The sequence below is a fragment of the Hyperolius riggenbachi genome, chromosome 3, assembly GCF_040937935.1.
Source record: "Hyperolius riggenbachi isolate aHypRig1 chromosome 3, aHypRig1.pri, whole genome shotgun sequence".
Taxonomy (NCBI): Eukaryota; Metazoa; Chordata; class Amphibia; order Anura; family Hyperoliidae; genus Hyperolius; species Hyperolius riggenbachi.
Window position 1 is genome coordinate 517,050,269 of NC_090648.1, and position 23,550 is coordinate 517,073,818.

Here is a 23,550-nt window from a genome sequence, read left to right on the forward strand (position 1 = left end):
ACTGAACAATCCCCTGGTCCACCGCAGCGCCCCTCTACCAGCCCTCTACAGCTGCCCTGTGCCCGCGATGTCACTGAACAATCCTCTGGTCCCCCGCAGCTCCCCTCTACCAGCCCTCTACAGCTGCCCTGTGCCCGCAATGTCACTGAACAATCCCCTGGTCCCCCGCAGCGCCCCTCTACCAGCCCTCTACAGCTGCCCTGTGCCCGCGATGTCACTGAACAATCCTCTGGTCCCCCTGCAGCGCCCCTCTACCAGCCCTCTACAGCTGCCCTGTGCCCATGATGTCACTGAACAATCCCCTGGTCCCCCGCAGCGCCCCTCTACCAGCCCTCTACAGCTGCCCTGTGCCCGCGATGTCACTGAACAATCCTCTGGTCCCTTGCAGCGCCCCACTACCTGCCCTCTACAGCTGCCCTGTGCCCGCGATGTCACTGAACAATCCTCTGGTCCCCCGCAGCGCCCCTCTACCAGCCCTCTACAGCTGCCCTGTGCCCGCGGTGTCACTGAACAATCCTCTGGTCCCCCGCAGCGCCCCTCTACCAGCCCTCTACAGCTGCCCTGTGCCCGCAATGTCACTGAACAATCCTCTGGTCCCCCGCCGCACCCCTTTTTCAGGCAGGCAGCTTGGCGAGACGAAGACCACCGTGCAAGCACAGCCATGCACGTCTTTGTTTGTGCTCCCGTTCTGTGCACTAGAGAACCACACATGCGCAGTGCACTCCCGCCAACAGGATGATGACAGCCTCTATCTTGTGTCCTGTGCCAACTAACGCATTTGTTTCCACTTCTGTCCACTTTTCAGCATCTGTAAAATTGATGAGTTTCAGAAAAGCTCAGACACAAATGCGTTAGTGGGCTCAGGCCCTTAACCCCCCTGGCGGTATGATTCTTTTCTGGATTTTAGGGTTTAAAAGCGTTAAAACCGCAGAGAGATCTGCAGCAGTCCAGCCCTTACTTACCTCCCCGGCGTCCCAGAGCTGCAGTTCTCTCTCTCTGTCCTATGGGTGGCGCTGTAACTCTGTAGTGAGATCGGCATCTGAGGGATGCAGAGCCTCCAAGGAGGGGATGGAGAATGGTGGCCGACGTCTGGATCCCCCGGGAGGTGGGTTATAACACCCGCTGCTCGCCATTGCTCTGCATAGACCTCCGGCGGCTACCACGAGTCACGCTCGGGGTTACCGCTCCAAGCTTGTTTTTTCCACCCCAAGTCTGACTCGTGATTACTGCAAAGGAGGTAAATGTTTGGGGGGGAGGGGGTCTCAGAGTTAAATAGGTATCTGTTCTAATTTAATCTCTCCAGGCAATTGATCTCTCCACCCCCTCGGCATTGAGGCCTTTTTTTTTTTTTATTTGCTTGTTTTTGTTTTTTTTTATTTGTGATGAGGCTCTGGCCACGCCCATCTGCCTTTGCCACGGCCCACCCCAGCTCGACAAACGTGGCCTCCCAATTGGTGCCTGCTAAGCGGGGGGGGGGGGGGGGGTTGGGTGAGGCAACACAGGCGGAGGTTTCCGAAGAGCTTCAGGAGACTTCAGACACATGGGCGTGGCTGCATTCCCAGGGAGGGGGCGGAGCATTAGCTGTGACTTGATGACGACGGATCAGGTAAGTTCTTAAGCCTGAGACCTCCCTGATAGTGCAGCATTAAGTTATAAAAGTCTCTGTCTTTTTTTTCTTTTTACTTTATTTAGCCATAAAAGACTATGGTATTGTAGTTATGAATTGCTTGTTCTTTATGTCATATTAGGAAAGTGATTACATTGTATTGTTTTATATATAGGTATACAGCAAAGGCCAAACAAATAGAGGTTTCATCCCAAGATGTCACAACACAGCCGGTGTTTCAGAGCCACATAGGATCCTTCATCCGTCCACTTGTAACTTTGCGCCTTGACAACGCTCCGAAACATTGGCTGTATATTTTGACACCTCGGGATGAAACTTGTTGAAATCAACCAAGACACATGAAGGTGTGGTTGTGGGCGGGGTCTGGATTTCCATTGTTTGAATTCCTTATTGGGTGGGCGTTGCACTATTTCATGACCAATCAGTGTTGACTTGGAGGAATGCTATGGTTATACCCCTGCATGAGAATGCAGCCTCCGATGATAAACTGTGGGGTAACACCTGTTGATATCATGAAATCCGAAGGACAGGTGACCAAAAAAGGACCCACAATGCAGTTTCCTGCCATCAGCTGCGCTCCTGCTGCACACTGTCTCATCCAATGCTTTACTGCACTCTTCCTGTGCTGCATACTTGTGGTTCCTGCGCTGCACACTGGTCCCTACACTGCACACTGGCTTCTGCGAGGCACACTGGCTCCTGTGCTGCAAGCTGGTTCCTGCGATGTGCACTGGTCCCTGCACTGCACACTGGTTCCTGCGCTGCACACTGGTTCCTGCAATGTACACTGGTTCCTGCGTTGCATGCTGGTTCCTGCGATGTACACTGGTTCCTGCGTTGCATGCTGGTTCTTGTGATGCACACTAGTTCCTGTGCTGCATGCTGGTTCCTGCAATGTACACTGGTTCCTGTGTTGCATGCTGGTTCCTGCACTGCACAGTGGTTCCTGCACTGCACACTGGCTTCTGCGATGTACACTGGTTCCTGCGCTGTACACTGGTTCCTGTGTTGCATGCTGGTTCCTGCGATGTGCACTGGCTTCTGCGATGTACACTGGTTCCTGCGCTGTACACTGGTTCCTGTGTTGCATGCTGGTTCCTGCGATGTGCACTGGTTCCTGCACTGCGCACTGGTTCCTGCAATGTACACTAGTTCCTGTGTTGCATGCTGGTTCCTGCGATGTGCACTGGTTCCTGCGCTGCACACTGGTTCCTGCAATGTTCACTGGTTCCTGTGTTGCATGCTGGTTCCTGCGATGTGCACTGGTTCCTGCACTGCACACTGGTTCCTGCGCTGTACACTGGTTCCTGTGTTGCATGCTGGTTCCTGCGATGTGCACTGGTTCCTGCACTGCGCACTGGTTCCTGCGATGTGCACTGGTTCCTGCGCTGCACACTGGTTCCTGCAATGTACACTGGTTCCTGTGTTGCATGCTTGTTCCTGCGATGTGCACTGGTTCCTGTGTTGCATGCTTGTTCCTGCGATGTGCACTGGTTCCTGTGTTGCAAGCTTGTTCCTGCGATGTGCACTGGTTCCTGCAATGTACACTGGTTCCTGTGTTGCATGCTTGTTCCTGCGATGTGCACTGGTTCCTGTGTTGCATGCTTGTTCCTGCGATGTGCACTGGTTCCTGTGTTGCATGCTGGTTCCTGCGATGTGCACTGGTTCCTGCACTGCAAACTGGTTCCTGCGCTGTACACTGGTTCCTGTGTTGCATGCTGGTTCCTGCAATGTGCACTGGTTCCTGCACTGCGCACTGGTTCCTGCGATGTGCACTGGTTCCTGCGCTGCACACTGGTTCCTGCAATGTACACTGGTTCCTGTGTTGCATGCTGGTTCCTGCGATGTGCACTGGTTCCTGTGTTGCATGCTTGTTCCTGCGATGTGCACTGGTTCCTGTGTTGCATGCTTGTTCCTGCGATGTGCACTGGTTCCTGTGTTGCATGCTTGTTCCTGCGATGTGCACTGGTTCCTGCAATGTACACTGGTTCCTGTGTTGCATGCTTGTTCCTGCGATGTGCACTGGTTCCTGTGTTGCATGCTTGTTCCTGCGATGTGCACTGGTTCCTGTGTTGCATGCTGGTTCCTGCGATGTGCACTGGTTCCTGCACTGCACACTGGTTCCTGCGCTGTACACTGGTTCCTGTGTTGCATGCTGGTTCCTGCGATGTGCACTGGTTCCTGCACTGCGCACTGGTTCCTGCGATGTGCACTGGTTCCTGCGCTGCACACTGGTTCCTGCAATGTACACTGGTTTCTGTGTTGCATGCTTGTTCCTGCGATGTGCACTGGTTCCTGTGTTGCATGCTGGTTCCTGCGATGTGCACTGGTTCCTGTGTTGCATGGTTGTTCCTGCGATGTGCACTGGTTCCTGTGTTGCATGCTTGTTCCTGCGATGTGCACTGGTTCCTGTGTTGCATGCTGGTTCCTGCGATGTGCACTGGTTCCTGTGTTGCATGCTGGTTCCTGCGATGTGCACTGGTTCCTGCGCTGCACACTGGTTCCTGCAATGTACACTGGTTCCTGTGTTGCATGCTGGTTCCTGCGATGTTCACTGGTTCCTGTGTTGCATGCTGGTTCCTGCGATGTGCACTGGTTCCTGTGTTGCATGCTGGTTCCTGCGATGTGCACTGGTTCCTGCGCTGCACACTGGTTCCTGCAATGTACACTGGTTCCTGTGTTGCATGCTTGTTCCTGCGATGTGCACTGGTTCCTGTGTTGCATGCTGGTTCCTGCGATGTGCATTGGTTCCTGCGCTGCACACTGGTTCCTGCAATGTACACTGGTTCCTGTGTTGCATGCTGGTTCCTGCGATGTGCACTTGTTCCTGCGCTGCACACTGGCTTCTGCGATGTACACTGGTTCCTGCAATGTACACTGGTTCCTGCACTGCACACTGGTTCCTGTGTTGCACACTGGCTTCTGCGATGTACACTGGTTCCTGCGATGTGCTTTGCTTCCTGCACTGGTTTCTGCGCTGTGTGCTGGTTCCTTCACTGCACTCTGGTTCCTATGCTGAATATTGGTTCCTGCACTGAGCTCTGGTTCCTACACTGCTTCCTGTGTTGCTTCCTGTGCTACATGCTGATTCCTGCACTACACCCTGGTTCCTGCCCTTCACATTGATAATTCCTGTGATGCATGCTTGTTCCTGCGCTGCAACCTGGTTTCTGCACTGCCTGCTGGTTCCTGCGCTGCACATTGATGGTTCCTGCGCTGCACGCTATTACTGCACTGCATGCTGGTTCCTGCTCTGCACGCTGGTTCCTGCGCTGATTTCTGCGCTGCACACTGCTGGTTCCTGCGCTGCACCCTGGCTCCTGCGCAGCACCCTGGTTCCTGCGCTTCACGTTGGTTCCTGCACTGCACACTGCTGGATCCTGCACTGCGCCTCTCTGAGCAGTAGATTCATTGCCATAATGTTGCGTTTCAGCCAGGCCAGTAGATAGCTCTGATTGTTGTAGTGTACAGATCAGTCCCATACTGCTTCCTGCTTGCTTTGCTACATCTCTTCATCCTCGGACTCACTGCTAACTGCCACAAGCTGACGTATCCAACCGCTGTGTGTGCACTGCATGCAGCCTTAAAGGGAACTCAGGATTTAAAGCGGGATTTTAAAGAAGTTAACCATGTTAGTGTTATGTTGAACGTGTTGATTTGCTCAAGTTCTCCTGAAACTTTTAAAGGACTTACGAGGCCAAATTATTAAAAAAAAAAGTTTAAAAAGTGAAGTACCTGCATCTCTTTAAAAGACACGGAGGACGCCCTCCGCGCCCTCCGTGTCATTCCGCCGGGTCCCCGCCGCTCAAAAGAGCCCCCGGCCTGTCACGACCGCAGGGCCCGGGTCGGGCTATCCTGCCTCTGCCAATATGGCCGCCGGAGCTGGCTGCGCAGTCCGCACCTGCCACGAGTGTGGCTGCGCAGCTCTAGGGCCAACCCCCCAATCCACGCTACAGTAGTACTTCACTTTTTTAACTTTTTTTTAAAAAATAATTTGGCCTCATAAGTCCTTTAAGGGCTTATTTAATCCAAAGAAATAATTGAACAGTTTTTAAAGGAAGTGGTATTTCAGACCAACAGAATTCCCTCACTACGGGCACTACGGGCCCCCCTTAAACATCTCAGAGATATAATTCCCTCACTACGGGCTCAGTTTTAGCTGTACGGCCCTCCCCCCAGGGCCTGGGCCGAGGCAGAGGCGAGAGAGGCTCCAGCCTCAGGGCGCAGTGTAGGAGGGGGCGCTCTGCCTCCCCCTTAAACATCTCAGAGATATAATTCCCTCTCTACGGGCTCGGTTTTAGCTGTACGGCCCTCCCCCCAGGGCCGGGCCGAGGCAGAGGCGAGAGAGGCTCCAGCCTCAGAGCGCAGTGTAGGAGGGGGCGCTCTGCCTCCCCCTTAAACATCTCAGAGATATAATTCCCTCTCTACGGGCTCGGTTTTAGCTGTACGGCCCTCCCCCTAGGGCCGGGCCGAGGCAGAGGCGAGAGAGGCTCCAGCCTCAGGGCGCAGTGTAGGAGGGGGCGCTCTGCCTCCCCCTTAAACATCTCAGAGATATAATTCCCTCTCTACGGGCTCGGTTTTAGCTGTACGGCCCTCCCCCCAGGGCCGGGCCGAGGCAGAGGCGAGAGAGGCTCCAGCCTCAGGGTGCAGTGTAGGAGGGGGCGCTCTGCCTCCCCCTTAAACATCTCAGAGATAAATGTCAAATGTTTCTAATGCTGGCAATACACCATGCGTTTTTTGGGCAGATCGACAGATAATTTCCAATATGTCCGATCGTACTTTCGATCTTTTTACCCCTCGATTTGGAAGTGAATGGAAATTGATGAGAAAAGATAAGAGATAATCGTGCAGGAAATCGAGCGGAAAAAATAAATCGAAATTTGATCAAACGGTAAATTGACCGAAAAAACGCATTGTGTATTCCCATCATCATACAAGTGGATCGTGCAGCATCCTTCTGCCTTGCTCAGTTCTTTCATGTTTACCCGAGGTGACATGTGACATAATGAGATAAACAGGTGTATGTACAGTGCTACACATATTAATAACCAGGCTGTTATACTTGTTGTATTTTGCTGCCTGAAAGAGTTAATTTCCAGGCATGGAAGTGACAGCTTCTGTCTTGTCGGGAATATAGTAAACCTCACTGATAAGATAATTACAGCCATAAAAGTTTTCCTGGCAGTATACAACTTCTGAGGGCAGGGAGAGATAAAATACATTAACTGTTGACCTTTTTCTAACTCTGGGACACTTAATAGGCTGCCACAGAGCAGAGGTAACAACATTCAATCTGCTTTGTAAATGTGAAAATATAAAATAAAACCATGAGATATCTAAAAAAGGCATTTTTAGGAGTAGGAGGATAAATATAATTGTTTATCTCATCAGCTTATTTTTACCTCGGGTTCACTTTAAAGTGAACCAGAGAGGAAGCCCCCTCATGTATGTCACCATATATATCAGTGGGAACATTAGAGAAAACACCTACCCTGCTCTCTCTTTCATTCTTCACTGCTCAGCCTGCTTGTTATCAGCCCTGATAAAATCCCCCACAGAGCATTCAGTCTGGCTTTGCTCAGAAATCATTATAGCTGGGGGTCTGTCTTCTCTGATGTCTTTTCAAACCCAAGCCTGCCCCCTGCTGGCTCTGCTATAATGACTCAGCTATAATGATTCCTGAGCAAAGCCAGACTGGATGCTCAGTGGGGGATTTTATCAGGGCTGATAACAAGCAGGCTGAGCAGTGAAGGATGAAACAGAGAGCAGGGTATGTGTTTTCTCTAATGTTCCCACTGTTATATATGGTAACATACACGAGGGGGCTTCCTCTCTGGTTCACTTTAAGATCTACATAAAAACCTACAAATCTGCTGGATGATACACACATTTTTGCACGCTGACTTGCAGTATCCATCTGTGAATATTTCCCCACAGAAATATACATTTTCACAGAGGCAATCATTTCCAGTTTCATGGGTTCCGTAGCAGCCATATAGGCCGCTGGGCGACAATCGCACCTCTCGGCTGGAGTCTGTGCGTGTGTGGAGGAAAGACACAGGAGGAGGTCAGCGGGAGCGAGCCAAATAGACCGTCACAGCAGCAGGAGGGCTTATGCCAGCCAACGTATAACTATCTGACAGCAGATCCCCCCCACAGGTCCGCTGAAGGATATATAATCATGCAGTAAATGATCCTCACTCTCCTCTATAGCCTGACTGATCGCTCAGCCTTCAGAGGACACATCATACATTTACAGAGACACTGAAGCAAAAAACAAGCGTGATATAATGAATTGGTTGTGTAGTACGGATAATTACTAAAACATTAGTAGCAAAGAAAATACTCTCATTTTTATTTGCAGTTATATAGTGTTTTTATTTAATATTGCATTATTCTTTAATATTTGCAGTTTACACACTACTCAGCATTCTAGATGTTTTTACAGAGCAAGCCAGTGAACTATTGACCTGTCCTCTGCAGAGAAAATAAAATACAGTGACTGACAGTTGAGATAACAAGCTTCAGAAGACAGAGCTCTCTGTGACATTGAAAGTCTTGGAGCTCAATGGCTCTTTTGCATAGATAACAACTGGAGGTTCTTAACTCTTCCTGTGCTGGAAACAATATTAGGCTTATGTCTCTGCTGCTAATGGTTTATTTCTTAGCTGTACTACACATACAAATTATTATATCATTTTTTTTCGCTTCAGTGTCTCTGTAATGACTTCTGGTAAAATTGTCACAGAGCAGCGAGGAAGCGTTCACACATATCCATGCAGATCCGCAGGTCCCATCAGGTGGTTTGCGATTGTTTTCCCTTTAACGCATATGGCTGGCGCTCCATTCCGGCTCTGCTTGCTGCTTCCACCTCCCGGTTAGATTTTGGTCACTGTCTCTCTGTCCCGAGCCTCGGCCGTACACTTACTTGTGTCACTCCCTTCTGTGCAGGTTGTGCTGACATGTTAGGATGCCTCTTTTTAATGTCTGTTTCCCGTTGTGCTCCCTTCTCTACCCTCTGACTGTGCTTCAGCTTTCTATATGCTTCCCCAACGCACTGCGTACCAAACCTTCACCAGCAGAGATGAGCTCCAACCTTCCACAAACCGCTGCTTGTTCTACAGGAACCGGAATCAGTCCGGGCTGAACCTGAACTGAGCACGGGGCTAATCAGATTCAGAAAGCTAATAATTCATTACTAGCTCTCCGCATCTGCTGATTAGAGCTGGCGTTCAGATTTGGGATAACGAATTCAGACCACACAAATACTGCTGACCACCACATTTCAGTACTGGACAAGCAGACTGGCCAGGGGGATTCCCTACCTGCGCTTCATGGAGCATTTCACGTAATACACTCCGCCCGTGACGTGCATGTGGTGAACGCCGCTGACCAGGTCTGCTTACTGAAGTTTGGTGGTCAGCAACATTTGTGTGTTCCGAATACAAAGTGTGGTTCAGCCTTGTCTTATTCCAGTTATTGTACCAAAAATGGCAAGTTGCAATTTTGGATCACATCTCTGTTCACTAATCATGGCAGCTTTGCAGATCTTGTGCTTCTTTGCTGCACATGGTCACACCCAGGATCCGTAGCTTTGAGTGTCTAGGCACACACGGTTCCCGCCTAATCCCTACTTCCGCTTAGCTTCAGCCTTTGTGATCCTACATGGCTGCTTATGTTATGTCGCCCCCTTGTGTTCCTAGTGTAGATTTTCATGCTCTCGGCACCATTCATTTATTCCTGATGCTCTTGGTTTGCTTGCAGGCACTGTGCTGTCTTCTGTGCTTCCCTCTGTGGTCACTGTGCGGCTGGCTGTGTGTCTCACTTTTCCTTCCTATCTGTATCTTGTTTTTCCAGAAAAGAAAGTCCAGTTCCAGTGTCCAGTTGATGGTGAGTCTATGTTTTGTCTTATTCAGTGCTGGTTCCTCTGAGTCCCATAGAAGGATCATTGCTCCATTATACGGTTCTCTGTGGTCTGAGCAATCTGGGAAGGATGGGGAGACTGTCTGCTGGTACAGGATGGAGATCTTTGCAAGGACAACCACTGCAAAAATACAACTATAAAAACAAAAATACTTTGAATTCTGAATGCGTGTGTGTGACGAAGCACATCATCTGTTGATGTATGCGTTACACTGGCGATTCTCTCGGTGCTTAACACTAACAAAGCCCCCCTGGCACTCCCTTACCCTAATGCCCCTGGTGCTGCCTAACCCTAAACCAACCTTGGTTGTGCCTAACCCTAAAACACCCCTACCCCCCTCGCCCCCCACACCTAACAACTTTTCCTACTGTTTTTCCTCTCTTATAGATAAAATCATGTGGTTTAAAGAGGAAGCTAAAGAGACATACGACCACAGTTACATGTCACTTCCTCTTTCTGTGTGAAGGAGAGGAAGTGACATACGACCACAGTTACATGTCACTTCCTCTTCTTGTTTGAGAGAGCAGAAGTGACGTACAACCAGGGTTACATGTCACTTCCTCTTTCTGCATGAGGGAGTGGAAGTGACGTACAACCACGTTTACATGTCACTTCCTCTTCCTGTGTGAGCAAGCGGAAGTGACATATGACCACACTTACATGTCACTTCCTCTTCCTGTGTGAGGGAAAGGAAGTGAGGGACGACCACCATTACATGTCACTTCCTCTTCCTGTGTGAGGTAGAGGAAGTGAGGGACAACCACCATTACATGTCACTTCCTCTTCCTGTATGAGGTAGCGGAAGTGATGTATGACCACAGTTACATGTCACTTCCTCTTCCTGTGTGAGGGACGACCACAGTTACATATCACTTTCTCTTCCTGTGAGAGGGAGCGGATGTTATCTATAACCACAGTTACAAGGCACTTGCTCTTCCTGCATGAGGAAGCATAAGTGATGTATGACCACAGTTGCATGTCACTTCCTCTTCCTGTGTGAGAGAGCAGAAGTGACGTACAACCACAGTCCGTCACTTCCTCTTCCTGTGTGAGGGAGTGGAAGTGACGTATGACCACAGTTACATGTCACTTCCTCTTCCTGTGTGAGGGAGCGGAAGTGATGTATGACCACAGTTACATGTCACTTCCTCTTTTTGAGTGAGGAAGTGGAAGTGACGTATGACCACAGTTACATGTCACTTCCTCTTCCTGTGTGAGAAAGCAGAAGTGATGTACAACCACAGTTACACGTCACTTCCTTTTTCTGTGTGAGGGAGTGGAAGTGATGTATGACCACAGTTACATGTCACTTCCTCTTTCTGCATGAGGGAGTGGAAATGATGTACAACTACAGTTACATGTCACTTCCTCTTCATGTGTGAGAGAGCTAAAATGACTTATGACCACAGTTGCATGTCACTTCCTCTTCCTGTGTGAGGGGGGAAGTGACGTACTACCACAGTTACATGTCACTTCCTCTTCCTGTGTGAGGGAGGGTAAGTGGCGTTCGACCACAGTTACATGTCACTTCCTCTTCCTGTGTGAGGGAGGGGAAGTGACGTTCAACCACAGTTACCAGTCACTCTTCTAGTGTAGGATGAAGCAAGCAGTAGAAATTGTACATTATTCCAAGACTTTAATTGGCTAATCCTGATCACATGGTTATGTGTCACTTCCTGTGTTCCCTCCATACATGATATTCTGTAGGACACATGAATGACTGCTAGTTAGAATATATATATTTTTTGACAGTAGTTGTCCTTTGAATTGCAGCCGGCAGTTTGTCTCTGCAGAATGCCACAATCGTTCAGTCATCCAGTCAATCTCCACTCAGGGGAGACAGATGTCTGCAGAGGGTTCATGACTTTAATAATTAATAACCAGCAAGACTTTCGCTTTGAAACTGTCATGTCCTCTTAAGGTGAAGTTTTCTTAAATTGAATTTACTGATTGCTCAGTTTTCAGAGAAGTCGGTCTGCTCAGACTGTCACAAACAAACCAGCTTGTCCAGAGCTGATCTCTGCCATGTAAGCCCCCATGTCTCCAGCAGGTACGACTTCACATATTACACGTACAACTGGCATTCATCTGACGACACTGCAGGGAGATCTGAGCACAGGGTGAGGACAAACAATGGCTCACCCTGCTCTAGCTAATCTCTTTCAATACAACTATTCTGCTACTGACTAGTGACTACCTACATTCTAGTCCCCCATGTAATTTGTGGTCAAGCTATTGCTGCCGCCTGAATTACGCAGTTTTTCTTGTAATTTGTGCCCCGGTATCGCCAGCGCTGAATTACTCAGTGAGTGCCGCTTTGGCCGTAATTCACAGTATGGCCAGTGGTGGCGCTCAAATCCCAGGCAACATCAACATAGCTTTAGTTTGATAAAACTGCCAATATTCCTAATAATAGCAGCTCAGTCATTTGAACGTCCTGAAGGCCAGAGGGACATGGTGTCTGTTAGACTTACAAGAGTGGCCATCATGATCTTACCCCCATAACAAGTGTAGCCACAACACCCCTGATCTGATGTATAGTCCCCTGTATCAGAGGAAGAGAGGGTTAGTAGCTGGGGCCCCCCACAGCCCTGGGCCCCCTGCAGTTGCAGGGGCTCCTCCCCTCTAGTTCCGGCCCTTGGTCCCCATAGCTCACCACCTGGAGACAAGACTCTTTCCTTCCCGAGAAAAGTCAATACTGTTGTAACCCGATGATAACTCTATTCTTGGCCTGCTGTAAAAATGGTTAACTTACTGGACAGAATCTCTGCTGTAAAGTCCTGCTGTAAGACTGCTTATAGGCTGCAAACCTCTATAATTCCATCTACCAGCACTAATCTGTGTCATTCTGAGCAGACTCTAATAATAATTACCATACAGTGCAGACCCTCTGCTGTGCAGAAGGCAGTGATGACCTGTCATACAGACAATACATTGTGCTATGCCTCTTCTGGCCAGCAGAGGGCGATGGTGTCCTCACATGGGGCTCACTGAGGAACCGGCAGCTGTGTTTGTAGCCACAGCTCTGTGTGCAGTCAGTCAGTGCAGCTGAGATTGGGATATTTATAATGTGGGAGATGTTAACTGCCTCCTAAGCATGAAGACTGCACCGATTGAAGATAACATCATTTCATGTTCTCAGCAGGAATACAATGTGGACACAGGAGCTGCTGGGAACAGAGAATAATAAAAACACAACTATAACTTATTTTTTCTTGATCAGGGGTGACATCTAGTGGTGAAATAGTAAACTGCAGGGGAACTCCACTTCCACCTCTACAGGAGTTATTGCGATGCAGAGCGAGCCTGCCACGCCAGGGTGGGGCGCTCTTCTGGTGCCCAACATCCAGCATATGGTGTTCCAGACTTAATCACCATTTCTTCTTCCCTTTTGGCTTTTATCTAGGAATCTTCTGAGAGTACAAACACTACAATCGAAGATGAAGATACCAAAGGTGGGTGGTGACATCAAACTGCTGAGAGACCCCAACAGCTCCACAATCTGTTCTTGTCACAATTATTAATGATTAGACAAAACTTCTCTTAATTTACTAAATCGCTCCAATGTGAAAGTCAAACGGTACCTGAACTGAGGTGACAAGATGAGATATAGGTCTATGTACAGTCCCACTCCTACTTAGATCTAAGATGTCTTTTTTTTTTATTTTTGTGAAAATTATCCAGGGATTATTGCTATCCAAGTATTATTGTTATCCAAGGATTATTGTTATCCAAGGATTATTGTTATCCAGGGATTATTGCTATCCAAGGATTATTGTTATCCAAGGTTTATTGTTATCCAAAGATTATTGTTATCCAAAGATTGTTGTTATCCAAGGATTATTGTTATCCAGGGATTATTGTTATCCAGGGATCATTGTTATCCAAGGATTATTGTTATCCAGGGATCATTGTTATCCAGGGATTATTGTTATCCAGGGATTATTGTTATCCAGGGATCATTGCTATCCAAGGATTATTGTTATCCAAGGATTATTGTTATCCAGGGATTATTGTTATCCAGGGATCATTGTTATCCAAGGATTATTGTTATCCAAGGATTATTGTTATCCAGGGATCATTGTTATCCAGGGATTATTGTTTTCCAGGGATTATTGTTATCCAGGGATTATTGCTATCCAAGGTTTATTGTTATCCAAAGATTATTGTTATCCAAAGATTGTTGTTATCCAAGGATTATTGTTATCCAGGGATTATTGTTATCCAGTCATTATTGCTATCCAAGGATTATTGTTATCCAGGGATTATTGTTATCCAGGGATTATTGCTATCCAAGGAGTATTGTTATCCAGGGATTATTGTTATCCAGGGATTATTGTTATCCAGGGATCATTGCTATCCAAGGATTATTGTTATCCAATGTTTATTGCTATCCAGGGATCATTGCTATCCAAGGATTATTGTTATCCAAGGATTATTGTTCCATCACCACAAGTACAATCATGAAGCAAATTGCCGACGATTGTTTCAGGGCCCCAGGGAGTCCCCCTCATCAAGGCCCAGGACAGAAGGCCGCAGGATACAGTAATTGGGGTGATGGAACAATAAATTAGACAGTTTCTTGATTACGGTGTGTGGACCTTCCTTGGATGATTTTCACATATTGATAAGCATCTACCTATTCACCTAGAAATGTGAAATTTGCCTGAATGACTGGTAGCCCTCGTATCTGTACAATATATAAATGAACAGGTAGCGCTGGGAATAATCAGTAATTATGTAAACTTTTAATTGTTATCATCAAAGAATTTAAAATAAGTTGAAAAGTTGATCATCAATCTCCACATAAAATCAGGTACATATCAATTAGTTAAATAGCCACAATGCTACATATATCAATCAGCATAATATGCTTCTAGAACATTTCATCACCAATTTATAGATCTTAAAGGGAACCTGAACTGAGTAAAATTATTTAAAATAAACACATGAGGTAACTTCGAATGAACATTGCATAGTTACCTTGCCATCAGTTCCTCTCAGAAGCTCACCATTTTCTTCTGACAGTGATCCCTTCCAGTTCTGACAATATTTTGTCAGATCTGAAATATATCAGTTGCTGTCAGTTATAGCTGAGAGTACAACATCTTTCCCTATGGCACAAGTGGGTGATATTACAGTATAACAGTGTGCTGACCAGGAAGCTGTTATGGGGTATTGGCCATTTTCAAAATGGAGGACAGAGAATTCCATTGATCACAGTGGACAAACAGGAAGTGGGAGAGGAGAAAGAGATTGATAAGTAGACTACACAGGAGGTAAGTATGACCTGTGTGTGATTATTTTGACTGTTGATTTTCAGTTCAGGTTTTCTTTAAAGAGAACCAGAGATGAAGCACCCTCTTGTATTTTACCTTATAAATCAGTGGGAACATGACAGTAAACACCTAATCTGCCCTTTGTTTCATTGTTCTCTGTGTAATCTGACTGTTATCACGTCTGATAAGAATCCCCGACTGAGAAGTCAGGCTGCTCCGTCTAGCTTTGCTACAGAAAGATTATAGCTAAGTCTGTCTTCTGTGGTGTTATTTCAAGCCCAAGCCTGCCCCCTTGTGGCTTTGCTATAATGACTCAGCAATAATCATTCCCAGCAAAGCCAGATTTAATTGCTCAGTCTGGGATTCTTGTGACTGCTGTTAACAGACACTTTTAGCAGTGAGGAGGAAACAGAGAGCATGGTAAGTGTTTTCTCTAATGTTCTTACTGATATACATGGTAAAATACACAAGGGTGCTTCCTCTCTGGTTCCCTTTAAGGTTCCAATACACATGACAACCTTACATGCAGACATACACAGACCATCCAGTGTGTTTCAAAAAAAAGGAGGACAAAAGTAAACGCAAAAAAACGGGGGTAAAAATACGTATAAAATGTATGTATATACCAGGATTCTGTAAGGTAATCCTCTTAGATCAGTAGATTGCATTCCAGAGATCCGTGGTGGACAGTACGTAATGATGCTGTCCTGCGGAGACGGGTATATGTATGTATAACCCTCCACAACAATAAGGTGCTATAATAACCTTGTATTATTCCTCAATAGGGTGGTTATGGTAATTGCAATACAAGTAGAGTCCTCAGTATGACCTCTCATATGATGCAATACGTCCCTGTGTAAATGCAACGGCCCTGCATAAGCAGATTAATACCAGTGTTCGCTTTGTAGGTTTGTAGTATACTCGCGCTCCCTCGAGGTTCGTTTAGGCAGGTCTATGTAGTATACTCACGCTCCCTCGAGGTTTGTTCAGGCAGGTCTATGTAGTATACTCACGCTCCCTCGAGGTTAGTTTAGGCAGGTCTATGTAGTATACTCACGCTCCAACGAGGTTAGTTTAGGCAGGTCTATGTAGTATACTCACGCTCCCTCGAGGTTAGTTTAGGCAGGTCTATGTAGTATACTCACGCTCCCTCGAGGTTTGTTTAGGCAGGTCTATGTAGTATACTCGCGCTCCCTCGAGGTTAGTTTAGGCAGGTCTATGTAGTATACTCACGCTCCCTCGAGGTTAGTTTAGGCAGGTGAATGTAGTATACTCACGCTCCCTCGAGGTTAGTTTAGGCAGGTGTATGTAGTATACTCACGCTCCCTCGAGGTTAGTTTAGGCAGGTCTATGTAGTATACTCACGCTCCCTCGAGGTTAGTTTAGGCAGGTCTATGTAGTATATTCACGCTCCCTCGAGGTTCATTTAGGAGGGTCTATGTAGTATACTCACGCTCCCTCGAGGTTAGTTTAGGCAGGTCTATGTAGTATACTCACGCTCCCTCGAGGTTAGTTTAGGCAGGTCTATGTAGTATACTCACGCTCCCTCGAGGTTAGTTTAGGCAGGTCTATGTAGTATACTCGCGCTCCCTCGAGGTTAGTTTAGGCTCCCTCGAGGTTAGTTTAGGCAGGTCTATGTAGTATACTCACGCTCCCTCGAGGTTAGTTTAGGCAGGTGTATGTAGTATACTCACGCTCCCTCGAGGTTAGTTTAGGCAGGTCTATGTAGTATACTCACGCTCCCTCGAGGTTAGTTTAGGCAGGTCTATGTAGTATATTCACGCTCCCTCGAGGTTTGTTCAGGCAGATCTATGTAGTATACTCACGCTCCCTCGAGGTTTGTTCAGGCAGGTCTATGTAGTATACTCACGCTCCCTCGAGGTTAGTTTAGGCAGGTCTATGTAGTATACTCACGCTCCCTCGAGGTTTGTTTAGGCAGGTCTATGTAGTATACTCACGCTCCCTCGAGGTTAGTTTAGGCAGGTCTATGTAGTATACTCACGCTCCCTCGAGGTTAGTTTAGGCAGGTCTATGTAGTATACTCACGCTCCCTCGAGGTTAGTTTAGGCAGGTCTATGTAGTATACTCACGCTCCCTCGAGGTTAGTTTAGGCAGGTCTATGTAGTATACTCACGCTCCCTCGAGGTTAGTTTAGGCAGGTCTATGTAGTATACTCACGCTCCCTCGAGGTTAGTTTAGGCAGGTCTATGTAGTATACTCACGCTCCCTCGAGGTTAGTTTAGGCAGGTCTATGTAGTATACTCGCGCTCCCTCGAGGTTAGTTTAGGCAGGTCTATGTAGTATACTCACGCTCCCTCGAGGTTAGTTTAGGCAGGTTTATGTAGTATACTCACGCTCCCTCGAGTTTAGTTTAGGCAGGTTTATGTAGTATACTCACGCTCCCCCGAGGTTAGTTTAGGCAGGTCTATGTAGTATATTCACGCTCCCTCGAGGTTAGTTTAGGCAGGTCTATGTAGTATATTCACGCTCCCTCGAGGTTTGTTCAGGCAGATCTATGTAGTATACTCACGCTCCCTCGAGGTTTGTTCAGGCAGGTCTATGTAGTATACTCACGCTCCCTCGAGGTTAGTTTAGGCAGGTCTATGTAGTATACTCACGCTCCCTCGAGGTTAGTTTAGGCAGGTCTATGTAGTATACTCACGCTCCCTCGAGGTTAGTTTAGGCAGGTCTATGTAGTATATTCACGCTCCCTCGAGGTTTGTTCAGGCAGATCTATGTAGTATACTCACGCTCCCTCGAGGTTTGTTCAGGCAGGTCTATGTAGTATACTCACGCTCCCTCGAGGTTAGTTTAGGCAGGTCTATGTAGTATACTCACGCTCCCTCGAGGTTTGTTTAGGCAGGTCTATGTAGTATACTCACGCTCCCTCGAGGTTAGTTTAGGCAGGTCTATGTAGTATACTCACGCTCCCTCGAGGTTAGTTTAGGCAGGTCTATGTAGTATACTCACGCTCCCTCGAGGTTAGTTTAGGCAGGTCTACGTAGTATACTCACGCTCCCTCGAGGTTAGTTTAGGCAGGTCTATGTAGTATACTCACGCTCCCTCGAGGTTAGTTTAGGCAGGTCTATGTAGTATACTCACGCTCCCTCGAGGTTAGTTTAGGCAGGTCTATGTAGTATACTCACGCTCCCTCGAGGTTAGTTTAGGCAGGTCTATGTAGTATACTCACGCTCCCTCGAGGTTAGTTTAGGCAGGTTTATGTAGTATACTCGCGCTCCCTCGAGGTTAGTTTAGGCAGGTCTATGTAGTATACTCACGCTCCCTCGAGGTTAGTTTAGGCAGGTTTATGTAGTATACTCACGCTCCCTCGAGTTTAGTTTAGGCAGGTTTATGTAGTATACTCACGCTCCCCCGAGGTTAGTTTAGGCAGGTCTATGTAGTATATTCACGCTCCCTCGAGGTTAGTTTAGGCAGGTCTATGTAGTATATTCACGCTCCCTCGAGGTTTGTTCAGGCAGATCTATGTAGTATACTCACGCTCCCTCGAGGTTTGTTCAGGCAGGTCTATGTAGTATACTCACGCTCCCTCGAGGTTTGTTTAGGCAGGTCTATGTAGTATACTCACGCTCCCTCGAGGTTAGTTTAGGCAGGTCTATGTAGTATACTCACGCTCCCTCGAGGTTAGTTTAGGCAGGTCTATGTAGTATACTCACGCTCCCTCGAGGTTAGTTTAGGCAGGTCTATGTAGTATACTCACGCTCCCTCGAGGTTAGTTTAGGCAGGTCTATGTAGTATACTCACGCTCCCTCGAGGTTAGTTTAGGCAGGTCTATGTAGTATACTCACGCTCCCTCGAGGTTAGTTTAGGCAGGTCTATGTAGTATACTCACGCTCCCTCGAGGTTAGTTTAGGCAGGTCTATGTAGTATACTCACGCTCCCTCGAGGTTAGTTTAGGCAGGTCTATGTAGTATACTCACGCTCCCTCGAGGTTAGTTTAGGCAGGTCTATGTAGTATACTCACGCTCCCTCGAGGTTAGTTTAGGCAGGTCTATGTAGTATATTCACGCTCCCTCGAGGTTTGTTCAGGCAGATCTATGTAGTATACTCACGCTCCCTCGAGGTTTGTTCAGGCAGGTCTATGTAGTATACTCACGCTCCCTCGAGGTTAGTTTAGGCAGGTCTATGTAGTATACTCACGCTCCCTCGAGGTTAGTTTAGGCAGGTCTATGTAGTATACTCACGCTCCCTCGAGGTTAGTTTAGGCAGGTCTATGTAGTATACTCACGCTCCCTCGAGGTTAGTTTAGGCAGGTCTATGTAGTATATTCACGCTCCCTCGAGGTTTGTTCAGGCAGATCTATGTAGTATACTCACGCTCCCTCGAGGTTTGTTCAGGCAGGTCTATGTAGTATACTCACGCTCCCTCGAGGTTAGTTTAGGCAGGTCTATGTAGTATACTCACGCTCCCTCGAGGTTTGTTTAGGCAGGTCTATTTAGTATACTCACGCTCCCTCGAGGTTAGTTTAGGCAGGTCTATGTAGTATACTCACGCTCCCTCGAGGTTAGTTTAGGCAGGTCTATGTAGTATACTCACGCTCCCTCGAGGTTAGTTTAGGCAGGTCTATGTAGTATACTCACGCTCCCTCGAGGTTAGTTTAGGCAGGTCTATGTAGTATACTCACGCTCCCTCAAAGTTAGTTTAGGCAGGTCTATGTAGTATACTCACGCTCCCTCGAGGTTAGTTTAGGCAGGTCTATGTAGTATACTCACGCTCCCTCGAGGTTAGTTTAGGCAGGTCTATGTAGTATATTCACGCTCCCTCGAGGTTTGTTCAGGCAGGTCTATGTAGTATACTCACGCTCCCTCGAGGTTTGTTCAGGCAGGTCTATGTAGTATACTCACGCTCCCTCGAGGTTTGTTCAGGCAGGTCTATGTAGTATACTCACGCTCCCTCGAGGTTAGTTTAGGCAGGTCTATGTAGTATACTCACGCTCCCTCGAGGTTTGTTTAGGCAGGTCTATGTAGTAAACTCACGCTCCCTCGAGGTTAGTTTAGGCAGGTCTATGTAGTATACTCACGCTCCCTCGAGGTTAGTTTAGGCAGGTTTATGTAGTATACTCACGCTCCCTCGAGGTTAGTTTAGGCAGGTCTATGTAGTATACTCACGCTCCCTTGAGGTTTGTTTAGGCAGGTTTATGTAGTATACTCATGCTCCCTCGAGGTTAGTTTAGGCAGGTCTATGTAGTATACTCACGCTCCCTCAAGGTTAGTTTAGGCAGGTCTATGTAGTATACTCACGCTCCCTCGAGGTTAGTTTAGTCAGGTCTATGTAGTATACTCACGCTCCCTCGAGGTTAGTTTAGGCAGGTCTATGTAGTATACTCACGCTCCCTCGAGGTTAGTTTAGGCAGGTCTATGTGGTATACTCACGCTCCCTCGAGGTTAGTTTAGGCAGGTCTATGTAGTATACTCACCCTCCCTCGAGGTTAGTTTAGGCAGGTCTATGTAGTATACTCACGCTCCCTCGAGGTTAGTTTAGGCAGGTCTATGTAGTATACTCACGCTCCCTCGAGGTTAGTTTAGGCAGGTCTATGTAGTATACTCACGCTCCCTCGAGGTTCGTTTAGGCAGGTCTATGTAGTATACTCACGCTCCCTCGAGGTTTGTTTAGGCAGGTTTATGTAGTATACTTACGCTCCCTCGAGGTTAGTTTAGGCAGGTGTATGTAGTATGCTCACGCTCCCTCGAGGTTAGTTTAGGCAGGTGTATGTAGTATACTCACGCTCCCTCGAGGTTAGTTTAGGCAGGTTTACGCAGTATACTCACGCTCCCTCGAGGTTAGTTTAGGCAGGTCTATGTAGTATATTCACGCTCCCTCGAGGTTTGTTCAGGCAGGTCTATGTAGTATACTCACGCTCCCTCGAGGTTTGTTCAGGCAGGTCTATGTAGTATACTCACGCTCCCTCGAGGTTAGTTTAGGCAGGTCTATGTAGTATACTCACGCTCCCTCGAGGTTAGTTTAGGCAGGTGTATGTAGTATGCTCACGCTCCCTCGAGGTTAGTTTAGGCAGGTGTATGTAGTATACTCACGCTCCCTCGAGGTTAGTTTAGGCAGGTCTATGTAGTATACTCACGCTCCCTCGAGGTTAGTTTAGGCAGGTCTATGTAGTATACTCACGCTCCCCCGAGGTTAGTTTAGGCAGGTTTATGTAGTATACTCACGCTCCCTCGAGGTTAGTTTAGGCAGGTCTATGTAGTATACTCACCCTCCCTCGATGTTAGTTTAGGCAGGTCTATGTAGTATACTCACGCTCCCTCGAGGTTAGTTTAGGCAGGTCTATGTAGTATACTCACGCTCCCTCGAGGTTAGTTTAGGCAGGTCTATGTAGTATACTCACGCTCCCTCGAGGTTAGTTTGGGCAGGTCTATGTAGTATACTCACGCTCCCCCGAGGTTCGTTTAGGCAGGTCTATGTAGTATACTCACCCTCCCTCGAGGTTAGTTTAGGCAGGTCTATGTAGTATACTCACGCTCCCCCGAGGTTCGTTTAGGCAGGTCTATGTTGTATACTCACCCTCCCTCGAGGTTAGTTTAGGCAGGTCTATGTAGTATACTCACCCTCCCTCGAGGTTAGTTTAGGCAGGTCTATGTAGTATGCTCACGCTCCCTCGAGGTTAGTTTAGGCAGGTTTATGTAGTATACTCACGCTCCCTCGAGGTTAGTTTAGGCAGGTCTATGTAGTATACTCACGCTCCCTCGAGGTTAGTTTAGGCAGGTCTATGTAGTATACTCACCCTCCCTCGAGGTTAGTTTAGGCAGGTCTATGTAGTATACTCACGCTCCCTCGAGGTTCGTTTAGGCAGGTCTATGTAGTATACTCACGCTCCCTCGAGGTTAGTTTAGGCAGGTTTATGTAGTATACTCACGCTCCCTCGAGGTTAGTTTAGGCAGGTCTATGTAGTATACTCACGCTCCCTCGAGGTTAGTTTAGGCAGGTCTATGTAGTATACTCACGCTCCCTCGAGGTTAGTTTAGGCAGGTCTATGTAGTATACTCACGCTCCCTCGAGGTTTGTTTAGGCAGGTCTATGTAGTATACTCACGCTCCCTCGAGGTTAGTTTAGGCAGGTCTATGTAGTATACTCACGCTCCCTCGAGGTTAGTTTAGGCAGGTCTATGTAGTATACTCACGCTCCCTCGAGGTTAGTTTAGGCAGGTCTATGTAGTATACTCACGCTCCCTCGAGGTTAGTTTAGGCAGGTCTATGTAGTATACTCACGCTCCCTCGAGGTTAGTTTAGGCAGGTCTATGTAGTATACTCACGCTCCCTCGAGGTTAGTTTAGGCAGGTCTATGTAGTATACTCACGCTCCCTCGAGGTTAGTTTAGGCAGGTCTATGTAGTATACTCACGCTCCCTCGAGGTTAGTTTAGGCAGGTTTATGTAGTATACTCACGCTCCCCCGAGGTTAGTTTAGGCAGGTCTATGTAGTATACTCACGCTCCCTCGAGGTTAGTTTAGGCAGGTCTATGTAGTATACTCACGCTCCCTCGAGGTTAGTTTAGGCAGGTCTATGTAGTATACTCACGCTCCCTCGAGGTTAGTTTAGGCAGGTCTATGTAGTATACTCACGCTCCCTCGAGGTTAGTGTAGGCAGGTCTATGTAGTATACTCACGCTCCCTCGAGGTTAGTTTAGGCAGGTCTATGTAGTATACTCACGCTCCCTCGAGGTTAGTTTGGGCAGGTCTATGTAGTATACTCACGCTCCCTCGAGGTTAGTTTAGGCAGGTCTATGTAGTATACTCACGCTCCCTCGAGGTTAGTTTAGGCAGGTCTATTTAGTATACTCACGCTCCCCCGAGGTTAGTTTAGGCAGGTCTATGTAGTATACTCATGCTCCCTCGAGGTTAGTTTAGGCAGGTTTATGTAGTATACTCACGCTCCCTCGAGGTTAGTTTAGGCAGGTTTATGTAGTATACTCACGCTCCCTCGAGGTTCGTTTAGGCACGTTTATGTAGTATACTCACGCTCCCTCGAGGTTATTTTAGGCAGGTTTACGCAGTATACTCACGCTCCCTCGAGGTTAGTTTAGGCAGGTCTATGTAGTATACTCACGCTCCCTCGAGGTTAGTTTGGGCAGGTCTATGTAGTATACTCACGCTCCCTCGAGGTTAGTTTAGGCAGGTTTACGCAGTATACTCGCCCTCCACTAGAGCGGATCAGTAGATATTGTCCATGAGTTGGAGCTCCGGCCGGCAGCTCGACAACTCTCCTCACTTCCCGTTTGTTGATTTCGCCGTTCTGCGTTCCAACGCTAGCGGCTACTAGTTCTGGGTGGTGGTGGTTCACATCCGGTGACGTCACCTCCCTCAAGCATCACGCGTCCTATGTAACTAGGTTGCCACTGTTTAGTGGATGTACAGCCGTAATGTTGAAAACTTTGGCGCAAGAGATGTGTTGGGCTAATGCGTTTCAGCGGGCACTGCCGCCTTTATCAAAGCCACTCATTGTTTTATATTCTTTGATGATAACAATTAGAAGTTTACATAATTACTGATTATTTCCAGCGCTACCTGTTCATTTATATATTGTGCACTTTTTGTATTTGGGCTAGTGTGATCCCCCAATATACTGGTTAGCAGCGGGTGAGAAGTTTAGCACAAATCTCTCTTAGTGCCCTCCATCTTTTCTTCCACTTATAGTCCTCGTGTGTGTGTTCAAGGCTTCAAGTGGTATAAAACTTAAAACAAAAAATGGAAAT

At 47.4% G+C, this 23,550-nt stretch overlaps 1 protein-coding gene across 1 annotated transcript in view; it reads left to right on the forward strand.

The window, feature by feature from the left end:
* Window positions 1–23,550, forward strand: part of CAMK2A (calcium/calmodulin dependent protein kinase II alpha) — a 131,359-nt gene that overhangs the window by 75,545 nt on the left and 32,264 nt on the right. The window contains exon 10 of the mRNA XM_068278418.1: window positions 12,958–13,006. Within this exon, the coding sequence (XP_068134519.1) occupies window positions 12,958–13,006 (49 nt within the window). The remainder of the gene's footprint in view (window positions 1–12,957; window positions 13,007–23,550) is intronic.